Source organism: Macrosteles quadrilineatus, unplaced genomic scaffold (genome assembly GCF_028750875.1).
Source record: "Macrosteles quadrilineatus isolate MER2022 unplaced genomic scaffold, UCM_ALF_1.0 Scaffold_4__1_contigs__length_99947679, whole genome shotgun sequence".
Classification (NCBI taxonomy): Eukaryota; Metazoa; Arthropoda; class Insecta; order Hemiptera; family Cicadellidae; genus Macrosteles; species Macrosteles quadrilineatus.
In genome coordinates, this window is record NW_026542597.1 from 50,773,115 (window position 1) to 50,792,430 (window position 19,316).

General features: G+C 32.6%; 1 protein-coding gene across 1 annotated transcript in view; it reads right to left on the reverse strand.

The window, feature by feature from the left end:
- Positions 1-4,238: 4,238 nt before the first annotated feature.
- LOC128991328 (alpha-tocopherol transfer protein-like) overlaps positions 4,239-19,316 on the reverse strand; it is a 29,397-nt gene continuing 14,319 nt past the window's right edge. The window contains exons 2-8 of the mRNA XM_054414133.1: positions 17,572-17,718; positions 15,470-15,629; positions 14,587-14,692; positions 12,224-12,367; positions 9,054-9,164; positions 6,867-6,975; positions 4,239-4,777 (exon numbers count right to left, since the gene is read on the reverse strand). Coding sequence (XP_054270108.1) covers positions 4,623-4,777; positions 6,867-6,975; positions 9,054-9,164; positions 12,224-12,367; positions 14,587-14,692; positions 15,470-15,629; positions 17,572-17,716 — 930 coding nt within the window. The 5' untranslated portion in view covers positions 17,717-17,718 and the 3' untranslated portion in view covers positions 4,239-4,622. The remainder of the gene's footprint in view (positions 4,778-6,866; positions 6,976-9,053; positions 9,165-12,223; positions 12,368-14,586; positions 14,693-15,469; positions 15,630-17,571; positions 17,719-19,316) is intronic.

A 19,316-nucleotide genomic window follows, 5' to 3' on the forward strand; every position in this document is an offset into this window, starting at 1 on the left:
CTTTTTTATAGCTCTTAAAACCAGTTTGACAGTTTTACGAATATTGGTTTCGGTTAAATGTAAATCTATCGTAATCGTACAAAATTATCAAGAGTATGTGTAATAAATTATAATCTACTTACATTGAAGTCAAACATTACGATTATAAACACTCTACTATGATTTTTAAACAGTTTTTTTATGTTTGTAGTATTAAGTGACTACAGTAAACACAATTTATGAGAAAATATTTACGAATAAAGTTAAGGGGCTTATGGCATTGACTATACACCTCTACGTAGAGGTGTATAGTCAATGCTTATGGTTTTAGGTTTATAGTTTTTATCCATATTGAACCTCATAGAGTTAACGTCAGAATTACAGTAATAAAATAATAATAATAGTTAGTAGTAGTAATAATAAATAGTAATAGTTTGCTACAGTAACAAATATTTTTACTTTTAGAAATTCTTAAAAAAAAAACAAAGGTTCCTTGACTATTGATTTTTTGTATGTGTACGATGAGCAAATGCAGTGTTAGCTTTATCTTAAAGTAACATGAAACATGTCTTGAAAAACAGAACATGCTTTGTTTTACAAAGCAGGTCACAAGAGATATTTTATAGATTTAAACGTACGTTTAGTCTATGGAAATATCATCAAGTACTAAGTTAATTTTTCTTTGTAAGAACAAAACTATTTTGGACACTCGTTTAACAACAACTGATATTTTAGGGACGTGTGGATAAAAACTAATAAACTATAAATTAAATTACTATATACGATATTGAACGCGTTGTCTATCAAAACAACTAAATGTAAACTAAAGATTTTTTTTGTCAAATCAAGATAAAACCACCAAGCTAACAAATTTTCAAAATGCTCATCAAAACTGAACGATGCTTTGCATATCTTAAGCTAAGCAGTCGACTCGCTTATTTTTCGTGTATCTTCAATTTCACGGTTTCTTAGTCCTTCCTCCTCATTTAAGAATATTCAGAGAATCTACTTTACATTTTTAAAGAAGTTTCAATTATAATCAACAAATAGTTTTATACTTGAAAAAGGGCAAATTTCAATACAATAATTTTTAATGCAGGTATTATGCTTATACATACAAGTATCGATCTTTTTACATCGTTTAAAGACTATCAAACACAGTTTAATGAAGCTGTTAAAACCTTCGACTGATTACAGTTTGAGAAATAATGGTCAGGGAACCCCAACATCTTTGCTATATAAACCTAAGGAAGTTTTTCAGGTTTATATTGCTGTGGGGTTTTTAATCAATTTACAACAGATTATAAACGAAACAATTATGTCTCAGACAAGTAATGAGTTTTGATTGTTAAGTCGATGTGTTATGACGGATTTTGACAATTTTCTTAATGTTAGATTAGTAATCGCATAAGACTGCACGTCAATCACCCAAAATGTGTTTACCGCACTCGTATGGTAATCCTGCATTCTACTTCGTCTCGACCACACTCGTCTGTAAACCTTTTTTCGGACTAGTAAGTTCGTAGTGTAGTTTTTCGTATTATACTATTATTGGTAATTAATTGCATTTATATCAATCTCAGTAAAACTATATTTAGTCAAGAAATAGTTCATAAAATAAAAAACATGCATGTATAATAAAAAGTATAATAATTGTATACGAATTTATATTATGTTTTATTTAACTAAATAATAATGCAAGTGAAATCTCTCTTGAACAGTTAATCAATTCTGAATTAAAAATTATCCCTCATAAACATGACTTTCCTCATTGTAGAGCAGTCAGTTTAACCAAATATTTACAACTTTAGTCGCCTTTAAGTTGTCGATTAATTTTATTTGGATCCAGATTTTAAGTTGTATTACTTGTATTTGTGAGTTTTTTACTTGGTTACCTAATCTAAATTATTAATCATGACTTTGAAGCGTTTGTTATCTCTGGTCGGTGTAGTTGCCTATCATGGAATAAGGGCAATGCTGGTGCCCCCGAAATTTGAAGTGAAGATAAGAAAATGATGGATGGGACGATTGGATCCACCCACTATATCTAGACCATCAATGGTTGATAGAAGAGTAGAACAATACAAGGCATGCATGAATATAAAAAAGTCAACGTTAGGTAGTAACAAGACCAGGGTTTTGACCGTTCTGTTTCAAAACGTAAAAATTTCATATGGCATAAAAACAATCGAAATAAAAATAAAATTTCAATGACTTAAGAATTTGGCATATCCTGCTAAAAATCAACAGCAATCCTGAATTCTGAATCGAATCATTCTCCAAAACTAACATCATTCAATTGTAATTTCCTTTCTTCAGTTTCCTTGGAAGATCCAAGTTATTTCGTATCGTGGAAGAAACACGATTCCGATTCAATTACAGAATATTTCCCTAGAACACTTATGTTGATATTTTGGAGTTTGGAAGGGACAACATTCTGCGTAATATGTTTTTTTTACTAATCAATAATGGCAATTGATTGCTACCTACTATGTATGGTCACCATTTCATTGAGAAAAATTTAATATTAAATATTAATTTTAGTAAAATTTTCCAACTTTAACTTTAATATTTTTTTCAATGAAATGGCGACCATACAAAGTAGGTAGCAATCAATTGCCATTATTGATTGGTAAAAAAACATATTACGCAGAATTTTGTGTCTTCCAAACTAACTACAGGTTCATTTTTGTATAGCAAGCGTCGATTAGGAGTTGTAAGCCGAAAACTGGTCAAATAATCAACTTTTTGGCCATGTTGATGAAAATCACCTAACTTTAAAAAGCTACAACGGCTAAACGGCTCGGCCGATTTTGACGTATTTAACACCAATCGACGCAAAATTTAATGCACTAAAACAGACCTTTGAACAACATTTTCCGTAGGATTCGTTATTTAGGAGTTATAAGTGAAAAACTGAAAAAAGTGCAAAATTTTCATAGTTTTTCGACTCCCAAAACTTAAGCAGACGTCAGAATCCGTCGCAAACTCACAGGACTCTTATTTGGGACCCCCAAAAGGTATTAAAACACTTTCCAGCTTTAGACGATTTTTTGGGGAGCATATGTCTAATTTGCCTGGGCTATCTCTATAAAGACTCCCGATTAAGATATCCCTATAATGACTCCTTATCGATACCTCCCTATAATGACTCCTAAGCAAGACCATCCAATGATGACATCCCCAATGAAATCATGATATATAATAATTTTGATAACAAAAATAATAAATTATATAGTTGAAAACCCCCGTTGACACAACGTGATTATCATTAACATGCAATCAAGTACATATATTTCTAGCGAGAACTAAGTTTAAAAAATCACAATAAAATGCATTTATTACCGCATCAAGTTACAGATTCTAATAAAGGTTGATTATTTTGATATTTTTATACCATGGTAAAACAGAATAACAGAAATATTTTTTTAATGTATTATTTTAGGCGTTAACCCACTGACAACAGGTGTGTCATCGCGTTTCACCGAGTGATTTTAGCAGTACGCTAACCCACTGGCCCTCAAGTAGTACGTCGAATCTAACCTACGAGCGCTAGTGTCGTAGTTTGCTTGATAATGGTTATAGTGATTGAAGGTGGCATGTAGTAGCGGTAGAGTAACGTAGACCCGTAGAATAGTACATACTTAATAAGATACTGTATATCATGCTGAATTACGTATTGAATCACTTCCTCGAATATGTAAAATACATAATAAAGTACTGAAACTGAATCAAATTATTTTTTTTAATATACCACTTTTTCTATACAAAGAGAGTGTTTAAAACTTTCTCAAATATATTTCAAACATGTAGCCTACTGGCTAACTGGTATTGGAAATCTGGCGGTTAGTTCGATGCCTATATGTGATTTTGCAGTTTATATTTAAATCTTGCATCACATAGGCTATCTTGAATAGATCAAATAAACAATTTAGCCCTATCTTTTTATTTTTTTATTAGTTTGCTCTTATAACCAGGCGAATGAAAAATCATGTACTTTACGTCATGCAAATCAATGTTTCATTTCAGTACTTCCCTGATTAACAGATCATTTATGCTTATTTAATTTATGAATGTATATTTATTTGTTAATCGTATTTTATAACATGCACGCCACAGAATACAAATAATTAAAAATAAAAGTTTTCCAATTACACATTCTAACTTTTAATCCGTCTAACTGCACTGAACATAAACCTACTTGCAACAACATAAAAGGTAGTTCAATAAAACACAGTTTTATTTATAATTTACTTGTAATATTTGTAATTACGTTCGTGTTTTGCTGAATTTTAAAGTGATTTTTAAAACAGTAAATGCACTTTCATATTACTACTACAAGTTTTAATTAAAAATGTTTAAACTAAGGACAGTTATAACAAACTGGCAAAGCGTTTGTTGTAAAATATTATTCCAGAACTGAATTTATTAACATAACAAAATTTTTACCACAACTGGGGTTCATTCAACTCAGAATACATCAATTTTTAAGTCAATAAATCAATGGATCAAATTTAAAATGTAATACATTATTTCAAAAATAGCTCATTCTTACAAGAATGTTGTATCATGGTAGAGTAAACATAAAGTTTGTGTTAACAATAAAAAACTACTTTAGGTATTTGTCATAACAAGGTAATTTTTCAGTCTATCGCAATTTTCCGGAAAGATCCATGCAATTGGTGGTCGATTTCATTAGATGATTTCTTCTGGTTTGGTCTTTTGTCCAGGTTTGCATGGATTTTGTTCTGCTCCAGAAACCAATCTCTTCTGTCCACTAGCGATTGGTAAGCCATCTCTGTAATGAGAAAACGTCCATGTTGTAAAAGAATTTTTTGATTCAACTTAAATTCGAATTGTATGGTGGTGAATTTTCTAGTTTCAGTGAAATGCATTATTGTTTAGTTTGTCTTACGTCTTAGATTAACTGTTTATATAGATTTTTTTATTATTTTCATATCATTTATATTTTTAAACAATACTCACATTAACAGAAAATCTAGTCAACTAAAGTACCGAAAAAAGAACAATAAAACACATATAAGTGTTGAACATAATTTAGCTCACGTATGTTTGCTGTTTTTTTTTTTTTTTTTTTTTTTTTATAATAAAGGATTATGTACAAAAGTTTTTGGCATTAGGTGTATACATCTACATAGAAACTAAAGTAGCCTACCAGCCAAGTAGTGGATTGTTAGGTATTTATTCCGTGTAGGTGCCTCCAAAATGAATTTTTAATTTTGATATCTTACTTAATGGTTTTTTACCTCCTGAATCCAAATATACCATTATTTTTCACCGCTGATGAATATTTCTCAAGATATCGCCGTAAAAACATACTTAACATTACAATAAACAAGATAGGATGGACAACATTTCAAGTGATTCTGTAGTTTAATAACTTAATGTTCTCTATAGTAGGAATTTCGTCACATTATGGAGATATAAATGGACTGGTGGACTAATTACATGTAGTTCTTATTTAGGCATGTGAGGGTGGTAGGTGTGGCATTCCAGTATTTTACAAATCAACAAATTTGTCATTTATATTTATCCTGTGTAGAATTTAGTATAAATATAAAATGTACAAGGTCCTGCTCTGAAAGTGTGGTACTATCAGTTCATTAATGATTTCTATAACATTTACCTTTTTTACCTCATTCAGTTATGCTCTATTTCAATAATAAATAGCAACCACTGGTAAGTGAAAACTAGATGATGACTCGGAAATCCAAATAGTTAATAGTTTGATATACTAGAGGGGCACAATCAAAATGTTCAGAGTATTTAGTTAAAATATATTCAGCACCATAATGTGTTATTACTTCTAAAAACTATTCAATTTATTATGTCTACGTTGTATGGTTATATTGCTAGGTGTTTTAAAGCTAGAATTTTTATCAGCATATTTTGTTTTGTCTGTATTAGGCCTACTTTAAAAGTTTAAAGGGTTCAGTCGATCCCAGCTTTGAATAGGAAAAAATAACTCATTTTAATACATCCTAATTCTGTATCGTGAATCATCCTATCATACATTGAGTACTGGTATCATATCGTGAGTCCTTAAACTCGTCATCCAACCACTTCTTAGTATGAGCTCTTCTCCGTTTTTCTTTATTGTTTTCTTTTAAACTCACTTACACTTGGCTATCATATTGCACTTCTCCAGGATGTTGTACTTATCCACGTATAAATATAATCGGTGTCATAACTGGCCACTGATTTTTTTTACACAATCTAATCCTCATGAGACGAGTTGATTTGAACAGGCCTGATAATGGCCTGACCTCTTTAAATAGTTCTATGATATACATACTAGTTGTGTTTTTGTTATGTAGGCTAATATAAATATCATACTTTATATATTTTAATACTTTTCAATGAAATGGCGACCATACAAAGTAAGTATTTTGAGCCAAGTATGAATGGAGATGAGTGTAGGATGAGTGGCATGATCCTGTAGTCTTGTTAGTGAATAAGACCGACATATTCCTTAGACACAGCTATTAATTAATATATAGCTAATGGCAACTGAGTTACCTATAGTTCATAGAGGAATCCGAACCACATTTTTGCCTGGTATTCACAAATTGGTCTTATAATCAGGATAGTACTGAGGAAAGTCGTAGTACTCACTAGTGCGGACGTTAATCCACACCAGGGAGTATCGTATCTACAGTGCATGCCTATCAATATCCACAATTCGTGACCTCCTAGTAGGTGGATTACAGGACGTCACCACCGTCCCTTTATTGATTATATAGGGTGCATGTAGCTTTTGTAACGTTTCCAGGGCCTATTTTGTAATTATACTCGTATTATGTAGGCGAGATTATTTTGAATTCATCACTTTTAGTTTCTCTATTGACCCTACAAGATCATCTCACCTCTTAGTTCGTCCAGTTTGGCGGGGTAAGTGCCACCGTATTCAGGCGGGAGAACATCCTTAGGGATGTGGTCCAGAAGACTGGCAGCGCCCTTGCCGTGAACATGCACCTGTAAACAAGAAACGATAAACTTGTTGTAGTTACTACAACAACTTAGCAAATGTTTTAAATCACCTGTGTGGTGAAGATTTTGCATGGAATTCAAATATGTCCTTTGTAGTTTCAATGCACTTATTTTTCACTCACACTCAGGTTGTCTACCTATAAAGCTAAAATACCCCCGCCGCAGCAAACCTGCCGTCTAAGCGAATTTCCATTTGGCCGACTTGATTTTCAATTGATCTATTTAAATAACATTAGGTTTAACGAGTACCTAGGTTTGCTGCTACAAGGAAACTAATAAAGTAGTGTGTTTTTAGTAAAATATTTATAGCTTACTATAAAATAAATAAATTTGCCAAGTTTGATCAAAATATATCCATAAACAAGCAAACTACAACATTTTACAATATTCTCCATAAGAATAACATGGGAATTTTAAATTTACCATTTTTTTAGTTTTCTCCGTAACCAATAACCGTACAAAAACACTTTGATATACTGAATTGTTTGTTTTTTTAAGCTCTTTAAGAAGGTTTAGAGAAAAATTGGGAAATTTTGTGTTTTGAGGGTAAGAAGTGAGAAAAACCAATTTTTACCCCATAAAACCCCCCATAAAACCCTGTTCCCATAGTCCGATCATGCTGGATCGCGAACTCATTCAAGTTTATCCCGCCTTACACCTTCAAACCAAATTTCATCAAAATCGGATAAAAATTACTCAAGTTATCGTGTTCACGGACACATATATATATAAATCTATATATATATATATCTATATATATATATATATATACATATATAAAAATTTGAACGAATGGTGTTTTTGGCCTCTGGGGACATTAAAATGAAAAAGTAAATCGGTCCCGGGCCTAAGTCTTACCATGAGACCTACGGTAATAGCTACTTCCCTATAGGGAAATTCGCTAAAAACAGGACATTGAAACTAATCGTCCTACTAATTCATTGCAGCAACATTGAAAAATTCTATGGTTGTATCATGACAGTACTCATAATAATTAAATACAAATCAATTAATTTATTGAAACATTAATGCTTATATTATTATATTATTATGTATATTAAATTTACATGTGTAAGCTTATATTTTTTTAAAGCTTACAGAGACAAATTATGTTAACGAGTTCAAATAACTCATGGGACATAAAATATGTTGTGAAATCAAAAGAAAACTCTGCAACACGATTTAACATTTAAACCTCAAAACGATACTACGTGTAAAACAATTTGATTAAAACATATCAGGAATGACTTAAATAGACTACAAACAGCGTAATAAATACTTCTATCAACCTATTTTAATAATCTACTTTGTGGGAGTTCGTCATTGAAAAGCAATTTCTCCAGCGACAGAACAAACCCTTTGGGACTCCTCGTACTGCAACCTGAGCTGCATTCAATTGCTTCTTTATAATAGTAAAGGAAGTAGTATTTCCCTATGCACTCTGCACTGTTACTCCTAAGCTACTTGTGCTATGCATCCTTTAAGATCTATGGTGGAAACTATTTGAATGAATAAAGCCAATAGCGGTATTCTAGTTCGTGGTTGTTCAATTTATTTAATTGATTATACTGAGCAATTACTAATTCAGTTTAGAGGATATTTAATGTGTACATTTTCAATTAACAGTCAAGTAAATCATTTGTATAATCTATTGGGCAGCTGAGTGATTATTAGTGCTCAAAAGGTCACCGGTTTGATCTAGTGAAAAGTTTGTAACTTTTGGGGGGTTCGAAATTGGACCCAGCCGTTCTTTATCATTGGGCTTTTAATAAATGGTCCGGGCTAATGAAACAGCTGATCTTAGTCCGTAACAAAGCTACTCAAGGCATTTCATTTCATTCTACACTCATACCTCGTTCATATTTTGATTGAAAGACACATCTAGGCGGAGCCCCTATCGGAATTGGTAATAATATAAGACTGACCATTAAGTACAAGGGTATATATTCACATAATCCGGGGACGTTTCCTCGTGTTTTCACATATTTCCTTGCTAGAAAGTTTCTATCGAGGAAAAATTACTACAATGTAGCTTAGTTTCTACAGTTGAGTATTATAGTTACCCTCTGAGCCAGTTTCGTGTGTAGAAGAGACTTGGCGATGTTTACGACGTTGACGAAGTACGAGGGAGCGTTGACAACATGGAACCCTGCGAACCTCTGGGGCAGAACCTCCTGAAATTTAACAAAAATGTGAATGTCTATGCAGAAGAAGGAAACTTACACACATTACTTGTAAGCATTTCTGACCATGGGGTAGCAAAATATAAACCTTTTATATGAGCCAACTTTACATACTGGGTACTAGGGCCTACCTCGGACTGATTTTCTACCCTACTTCATGCTAATCTTAGATGGATTGTGGCATTAGCACATAGCTATCCATTAGTGATCTGCTGGGTTTGGACCGAACACCTATTGAACCGGACCCCTGCGCTCTGCCACTTGACTCTCGCCATAAAGATGAAAGGAGTGCATTAAAATAACACAAATGGGTAGACGATAAACTAGTAGTTCGCATAATGTGTGAAGGCTATTTCGAATAGTTGTTATGATGCTTCATCTGTTATGACAACTTCACCGCAACATTGTTATTGGTAAGTTCTCTCTGAGATTCTTAATAATTGTTGTGACGTTAAGGTATAATAAAAACGTTTTCTATAGCTGGAAATTATTAATGATAGTTTGAAATATTTTATCAGTACATAAAAAACAGACGCGATCGCAGTGTGTCATATAGTGTCACGATGTTCAGTCGATATTAGGAAGATATTTACGTTACTGAAAGAGTACAGTTGAAATGTTTGTTACTCGACAACCTTGAGAAATGTATTGCTGTGCAGCTAATAGGGTGAAGGTTCAGAATAATAAGTGATAATAATAACATTACTTTTTGAATTTGGTAATTTTTTCCCATGAAATGAAAATTGTAACCAGTGTTTATAGAACAATTTCACCTTACACTGGACGTCTACTAATTTATATTGTATTCATTTTTTGTCCCAACTTTTTTTTATGTCGCTATATTCTAGCTTGGTATCATTACACAAATAAAACGCTTAGATTGTGGCATTATAATTTGGAAAATATAATTTGTTGATTGACGACTTTTGAGCCCAGGACCACAGAGGTCGTGCCCTACCACTAGACCAGCTCGCGTGCCTGCATTGAACTTAGTAGTTCTAGAACTTCTAGTTCTAATTGCTAGTTAGTATATTTTATACTTAATCTAACTTTAATTTAAGTTGATATCAAATTAAATATAAGTTGACATTTTATTCCGATTTTTTATAATAATAAATTGTTTCAATGAGCTTAATTGTAAATAAATAAGGTCATAGCATAGCTATTATTTTACTTGATTTGTCTGAAACGGGACTACGTATTGAATACGTATGGTTTAAACCTACAATAAGGGGTCCAGAAATTAATCTTCACGAATGGAGTATTATACGTCCAAAAAAATATTGGTTAGTGGCAACCATAAATTATACAAACTGAAATAATAGGTTTATTTACTATACTTATTTACTATCAACGGGTCTTATTTTTGCCTATGCATATTTACATAGTTTAGTAATTACACAATGCATTATCACTGTAGGACACAAAAATCACATGTTTCCCTACACAACACCAGGTCTATGGCATTGACCTCGATCTAGTCCTAGTCCTGTTTTCCTGTAGCTAGAATTGCTCAAGGAGAAAGTTGCCCTTCAGACCAGACCAGATCCACATGGAATATAACAGTATTTAGCCTTGTCTACATTGCTCTGTGGCGAAAGAGTTTATTTGCCTCTTTGAGGAGTTCACGGCAAAACTAAGTTTATCGCTAGGCTCGAAGAAGAGTCTTCGTGCATCAGCCCAAAAGCATCAAAGAGCTTTCTTTGAGTATAAATTTTAAGTTTAATACCAAGACTAACTTTAATGAGTACAGAATGAGTTATATAGAAGTTAGTTAAAACTATTAATTAATTTTAAAAGTTTTGCACTTATTATTTTCTGTGACAATACGTATGACTGAGGACTTTCTAAACTATAGTAGTGATAGTATAACTTACATTTTTGAATTGAATTGAATCATGGTAGAAAAGTCCCGGAACGGTTTAATATACATTTTACCAATATAGATAACGTAATGAGACTTGCTCAATAATAGCCATACATGTCTACTCTTTTAAGCTACTATCACTTTTTCATCTCGTAAGGGGACGGCCCACGAGGAATCAGACTAAATTATTAAATAACAGCATAGGTCGAGTTTGGTATCTAATTAAAGGTCTTAATTAGTAGGACACATTGCTGCAAACCGGAACTCAAACGGACAATTGAGTAAAAAATGGTAGCCGTTAAAACATTTTTTGAATCTGCCATTTTGAATCTTGGAGCGGCTGCCATTTTTTTTGTCATTTGTTCTATTGAGCTCAAATTTGCGGTATTGCATTCTACTATTTAAGACCTTAATTTGAAGTGCATATCGTCCGATGCTTACGTTAATGATTTTCTTCCTAATTCTTGTGTTCGCCCCTTTGAAGAGGTAGCGTATAATAAGCAATGCAAATCCAATGAATATTTGAACAGCTTTGATTTTTGACTGGGTTGTCTTTTTCAGTTCGGGTTTCCGGCAATGTGTTCAAGACCTTTAATGTGATACCAAACTTGACCTTTGCTGCTATTTAAGAACCTTTTCTGACTCATCATGGGCCGTTAAGGGATAAAAAAGTGAAATAGCTTAAAAGAGCTTTGAACAATTGTGTGTTTTAGACAATTGTGGCTATTATTGCAATACCAATATAGATCAAGTCTCATCTATATCGAGTGTATCTATATTGGTAAACAATATATTAAACCGTTCCGGGACTTTTTTACCACACTTTATAACGTTACAAAAGTTGTCAAACATAATTGTGTAACATTTATTAAAAAAAATTTTATAGTTAAAATGTTTAACCGTACACAATAAGACAGAACATATAGATACGAATTTTACTTATGATGAAACCCTAATTTTACTACTAATTACACAATATTTTAATTGTTTCGTGTTATAAAGAAAGATTTATCATTCAGTTTTAACCTATGTATAATATCTTACAATTTTAGCTATTAAATCATAAAAAATTCCCAATCACGAACTATTTTCACCAAGTTCATCAAGGTGAACGAAAGTTAAGTGTATATTGGAAGTGCTTTATTATGTTTAGTAACTATTTTTAAACTTCAGTTGATCTTACCAAAAAGATCGACAGAGCCTTCTTGATTACAGGGATGGTGAAGGCAGCGGCATGTCCCATACTGTTGCCCTCAAAATCGAAGATGACGACATGTTTGCAGCAGTTCTCCTCGGCCATGTGACCGTCCAGTAGCATTAGGCCGATCTGAGGATGGTAAAAGGAATTGAGTTATTTCAAATATATGATTGATATTTTTTACTAACATACTTACAATCTAGACACAACAAAATAGGAGTCTTTGGTGAAACCATATATGAATGAAAGTGAAGTAATGAATAGAGTAAATAATTTATAAATAAAAAACTTTTTTAAACAAAACGTTTTTAAACGCCCTAAAAAGTAGAAAATAATTTACAAATAATTTATAAATATGTTGAGAGAGTATAAATACTTGTACGATTTAAAACGAAAAACGTTGGGTGCATGCAATTAATTGATAATAATACATTAGTTCAGTAGGTGAAGGTAATTGTAAACTATCTATTGCATGCACCCCACGTTTTTCGTTTTAAATCGTACAAGTATTTATACTCTCTCAACATATTTATAAATTATTTGTAAATTATTTTCTACTTTTTAGGGCGTTTAAAAACGTTTTGTTTAAAAAAGTTTTTTTATTTATAAATTATTTTATACTTTTTAGTTTTAATGTGTGTGCATATTAAATCTATTTCAAGCGTCTATATCAGATTAAGACAGAGGCATGTGGGAAATCTAAGGTTTATTTGAGTTTCTTTGCATATAATTATGTATTAGATTGCATGTATGGCCTACCTACTAACTATAAGTATATCAATCTATTTGATTTATTGTTTACTTTATAGAATACTAAATAAATAACAAATGACATTATTAACAAACTCCTTTATATCTGCAATCAGATTGTTTATCTTTATTTTGAAATGTTTGTTTGTATAAAGAATCTCTTGGGAGCAGAACCTGTACCTCTTAACCTCTGCTTTTTGAACTGTCAGATTTAAGTATTTACAGCTGACTTAAATTAGTTGATATATTTACATCCTTTTAAAATGTAAACATGAAAAATTTGGAAGCCCATGGGGCGTAGCCCAAGGGAAATATGAAAATTAAATGATATAATATCGCATTGTCATGCATTTGTGAGCTATGTTTCAAATTTCAAGTCTCTAGCTTATCGGTTACATCGTTTAAAATTGATATCAAAATTTGTAGGAAAGCGAGCTAATAAAAACAAGCCCATGGGGCGTAGCCCGAAAGGAAATATGAAAATTAAATGATATAATATTGCAATGTCATCCATTTGTGAGCTATGTTTCAAATTTCAAGTCTCTAGCTCATGGGGAAGTATCAAAATTTGCAAGAAATCGATTTAATAAAAACAAGCCCATGGGGCGTAGCCCAAGGGAAATATGAAAATTAAATTGTATAATATTGCATTGTCTTCCATTTGTGAGATATGTTTCAAGTTTCAAGTCCCTAGCTCATCGGGAAGTTAGTATAAAATCGGTTGCAAAATTTGTAGCGGACAAGAAAGCGACCTAATAAAAACGTTTTAAAAAACGTTTTAAAATAGTAGGGAGTATGAGAAAATGACAAAAAAATAAAAGAAAGTTGAAAGACCATGAGTTGAATGGGATGGGTAGAAGGTAGAAACTCAGAAAATATCCCAAAAACAAGCATAGATGGGCTGAAATAGAAAATGAGGGTAAAATGGTTAGAACTAAATAAAAAAAAATTGTTAATAAAATATATAAAATACCGCAGCAAACCTGCAGCCATGGAAATTTTTATTTTCCTGATTGTATTATCACTAAAATACCTCCTTAAAAATGCCTGATTTATTCCCTATATACATTGCTTTAACAAGTACTTAGGTTTGCTGCTACAGAGAAGGTTATAACGCGTTTATTTTAAAGTGAAATGATAATATAGTTTAGTACAACATAAATACAATTTCCAAATTTGACCAATGTATATAAGAATAACATGGTAATTTTTAATTTAAAACTTTTTGGAATTTTCTCGTGAACCATTAAACACATAGCAGCGTTTGAAGATACTTAACTAGTATTTTTTAAGCTCACAAAATGGTCTGAAAAGAAATTGCGAAATGTTTATGTTTTGAGAGTCAAAAATGGGAAAACCCAATTTTTAGGTCCGATCATGCTTTTTCGTAAACTTGTTCGAATAAACACGCACGTTTTTTACACGTTTTTACTAAAATTAATTAAAATTGTATTCAATAAAAATCGCCCATAGTCTCACAGATGTCACAGATTGTCACGCTAGTGGTTTCCATCAAAGAGTTGGGACGAAGATTTATTATTTACCTAGTGTTCTCAATGTCACATATTATCTACCTTTTGAAATCAACACCAGCCTACCTTTATTGAGGCGAGAACGTCGAACTTGTTGAGGTCGTGGTCGAAGGTCTTGACAATGGTGACTCTGTCTCCCTCTGGAGTTGGCTTGGGACAGGGACAGTACATCCTGTGGGATTGCACAACTATCAGGAATAGCTACGAAACTTAAACAATAGGTGGTGAAATAGCTTTCAAAAACGTCTAGGAATAGCGCCGGAACTTAACAAATGATTGATCATATTTACAAACTAGTCTCTTGTGAATATCAATGAACTACTGTACTTTCTACATACAAAACTATTTAATAGTTAAATAATAGTTTAATTTAATTTTGTAGACTTCCTACAAAACTATTTAAAGCCTTTACAAATGTACATTTAGCAACCAATTAAACTATTTCTAAGCTCAGAATGGTAAACTTCTCCTTTTTAGAGGATTTTGTATTGCATGATTTAATTTGTTTCAAATAATTGTTGATGAAAAATCAATTTACTAGAATATAATCGTGCGGTGAGTGACCACTACCCAGACATGATGTCTCAATAGCTTGCAATAGATCAATAGCTCAATACTTGAGTTTTACCTGAGGGCAAAAACAAATTTTGTGTGTTGATTTATATGAAATTGAAAAGCAGCTATTTAACTTTTTGTGCACCCTCTGCTTGCAACAACTCATCCCTTAATATAGCCCAGATACTTTATACATCCAGACGTTTTCAGTATAATTTTTTCCGGACCTTCCTATTGAGCAATATAGACTTTACCAGCCACCTGCGCTTAATACAATCTCCAATTAAAGTTCAGGTGACTTTTACAGTTACTTCACTATTTTCGATTACCACACTGAGGTCTATGATGAAGGGTAAATTAAGTTCAATAGAAACATTTTTCAAAATAAACTCACGCGACTTTAGCTATGCTTTTGATCTTCGGGTCGAGAGGGTCTCTATCGCTGAACATGTCAGCCATGGTGACTCTGCCGCAGTAGTATTGGTCCAGCTTTGACTTTGCTCGCTCCAGACTGTTCTTGGAGTGGACCAGGAACTTCTCTAAGGTTTCGTCAGCTGTGAAAAATACAATATAATATTCTTTAATCTTATATGGGCTAGCACTGTATTTTTTCCTTAGTAAACCCATAACATTTTAAATAAAATGGTCTAAACGTTTTTACAATGAATCGGTGAGAACCCCTTCTAACTTTCGTGAAAGAATTTGACCCTTCATAATTTCGCAATGAAGTTCAGTACGTTCGTCACGGCACTAGGGTCGTTGTAAAAAAAGAACTACTACACTTTGATCCATTAACACTATGTATGGTATTGGATTATTTAAAACCCACTCAACCAATGAGTATCAATGTGTACGTACATAACCCATGTAGTACTATAAAGCACACTAACATTTACTTTCAAACATCCTATAAAACGTTTTTGGTGAAGATACCGTTGTTTTTAATAGTGGGCGTAATGAATTGATTGAGAGTACTTAGAACACATGACCAACGAAATGAATTGCCTATTATCTTATCGCACACTTTCTCATTTCAAAAATACCAGATGTAATTGTCGTTCCACTGATGTTATGTCATGTAGCCATTATCTTGGTTCTCCTCGATCAATTAAATTTAACGTTCGAGCATTTACCCATCAACTTTCAAAAATCTTTAATCCGGTTACACAATCCTATAAACGACAATTTCTATACACGTGCGCTTGTACACCTAGATGCTCCAATATTCATGTTCTGCAGTTGGCACGCTCGTTGCCAAGGGCAGTTGTCCAAACATTACGCAAGTGAAAGGAAAGTGCTCTGCTCGTCAGCTGATTAAGAGTGGGGAGAATCAGATGGAGAGAAATTCGCAAGTAGGAAGATATGGAGGGAGAAGAGTCAATCGTATTACGTTTTGCTCCTTTACAAACAGTCCGGAAGCTTAATTTGAACTCTCCTTTATTATTGTAAAAGTATACCAACATCTTCTTCATAAATCAGTTTTGTTATACCAACCAATTAGTAACCCTTCAAATTTCTCAAAGTAGCTTTAAAATTAATTGATTTCAAAGAAATTAACTTTTTGCTTTTTGGATTGCAATTAAATAGTATTTCACCATCTCCTGAGAGAGAGAGAGAGGCTACTAGAAACTAATTTAGTTATCTGATTAATAGTTTCGATATTTGTTTTATTTAATAGTCATCCTGGATGCACGCTAAATACTCAGATATGTGCAATTTGACAGTTTATGTATTTTTGGGGAAAATTGTTTTTATTTTTTCACACGTTTCGATGCAACACCATTGTTGATTACTCATTTGAATATTAGGCTACTACCGTTACGCTGTTTAACTATCCACTAACGTGAAGTGCTCACATATAATTTGTGAAATTAAGTGTTCTAACTTTAGGAGTAATGATTTATTTAGATCGGGTTTTCCAAATACCTTACTGCGATATTATACTTCTATCAGTAATGGTTTGTCTTTGGAACACCAACGTTTGAGGTGACCAAACCTTTAATTTAATTGTTTATCCTTCCTTCTCTCTGACTCGTATGCTGTTTCGCTCTGATTTCTGATTTCAAAATAACTTCTTATTTTGAACCTTTGTGCAATCTAGTGTACTGTATTTGTACCAGAGTGCATTACTATTTAAAATTGTGTGTTAGCCACATAATCAATTCGATGTGTGTTCCATTAGTGTTGGATTTATCCAAATAAAGCTCTCTGATTGGTGAAGCGATGTTCATCCTCACTGTAAAACCTATCAATCACATCGCTCACTACACACCTCACGAATTTTGCAACGCTCCCATTTAACTTTCATACTGGACAAAATATAGTTGTTATAATTTGTGTCCCCGTGACGAATTCCACACCTAGCACACACAAAACTAGCAACGATTTGAACATATTTGTGCTTCAGTTACAGTAGGTTGTGTTACGTTGTGAGAATTTTTTGAAGATCACCAAAGTGACCCTCAATATTTTAATCTTTTGGACTCCTACACTCACCCACGTTGTCCGGTAGGTGAGGTTGTTTCTCCAGCCAGGTCCTCAGAGTGGTGACGTCACGCCGGAGAGAGCTCTCCGTGATGCCCAGCTCCTGGAAGTGACGCTCCAGAACATCTTTGGGGGGTTGGTCGTACTTTATCACCATTTCTGCAACAAAGGGAAATAATTGTAAATTATGTATCTATTATTACAAAGTGTGAGTAATTCGTAACAATTGGTGAACCAAATCAAACCTAATTGCAATATGCGGAATCGTAATTTCTACAAATTTCTATCTAGCAACTGCTAATTACAGTTTGATATCCATAGATGAAGTAGTTAAACAACCAACCCTTACGTAGGGTGTGTCTTATTTCCTTAGCATATCTAGAGAGTTTTGGTATATTCGAGTGGCCACTATGAAAGTATGATGGGAAGACATATTTTTTGTAAGAGCCCAATGGAAGAAATCTCCCATCAATTTTTTCAAAAAATATATGGATAAATATAAATTCTAAAATCAAATTGTTTCAAGAATCTCTAAAACGATTTTTAACAATAAACGGCAATATTCCCTGCTTTTGTTGATATTTTTTTATGAAAAGTATCAACATTTCAAATTCAGATGATGTTAATAATTTATTAGTTAACTTTTTATATGACAAAAATGTTGTAACAACTTTCTTTTAGAAATAAGTAAACCGCATATCTAAGTGGTTGAAAATCACATTTCAGCCTCGATGTAAATTGCCAAAAGAGACAAAGACGTTTAAAGTTAAAGAACAATTTCATCCCGAGTTGTCATTGCCAAATTGAAATAAACATTTGATTCTGGTCACGTTCAGGGCTTGGTTTGCAGAAAGCTTTTACCGAAAGATACAGAGCCGCAACTTTACTTTTGTTCTTGGTTAGTCTCCCAAAGCATTTGAATTTATTTTTCAACAAATTGAAATCAGAGTTTATTCAATTCGTTGAAGTGATTTGTCAGTAATTGAATAACTGTTTGTCAGTACGTGGTGAGGATTAATATTTTAATCTCAAATACAATAGTCTGGTTATCTTTCTAGCAAAAAGGTTGTTCTGGTTCAACGTTAAATACATTTTTATAGCGCGTCAGTATTTTATGTCAATAACATATATAATAGATTATTCAACCAATATGTCAATTTTAAACAAGTTTTTAAATTGTCATTGTGTATTTTATCATGTATCTAAGTAGGCTATGTATTTTATCGACCTAAGTATAGATTGTATATTTAAGGTATGGACTGAGAAATGGTTTATTTTTTGTTCAGTTTTGTAAGAATATCTTGGAAATTTAAAAAAAAATTAATTAGCTTGCCTTGTTCAATTCAATTTAAAACCGTAATCTAAAAGTGGGTAAACCGAATCCTAATTATAAAGCACTTTTAAAAGAGCTAGGTCATTTCCTCAAAAACTATATTTTAGTGTGTAATATTGCCACATGAAAGTTCTATTTGGTTCATTGAGGAAAGGCCATCTATGTTTTTTTCAGGGTTATTATGAACAGTCCAAACTACAAGGATAACTAGGTTCAGAATCAGATGTTCAGTTTGATTCATGTTCGAACAAATATTTTACTAAAATTAATACCTATATTACTTTCTCCCCCTATACCATAGTATATGGAGAAAGTATTGTTTTCGTCAAAATTTTCGAGTTTGAGTTTTGAGTGGATATATTCGTTTTGGGTCCCCCTGGACCCAAAAAAGTGGTTTTCGAAGTGATGTCTGTGTGTGTGTGTG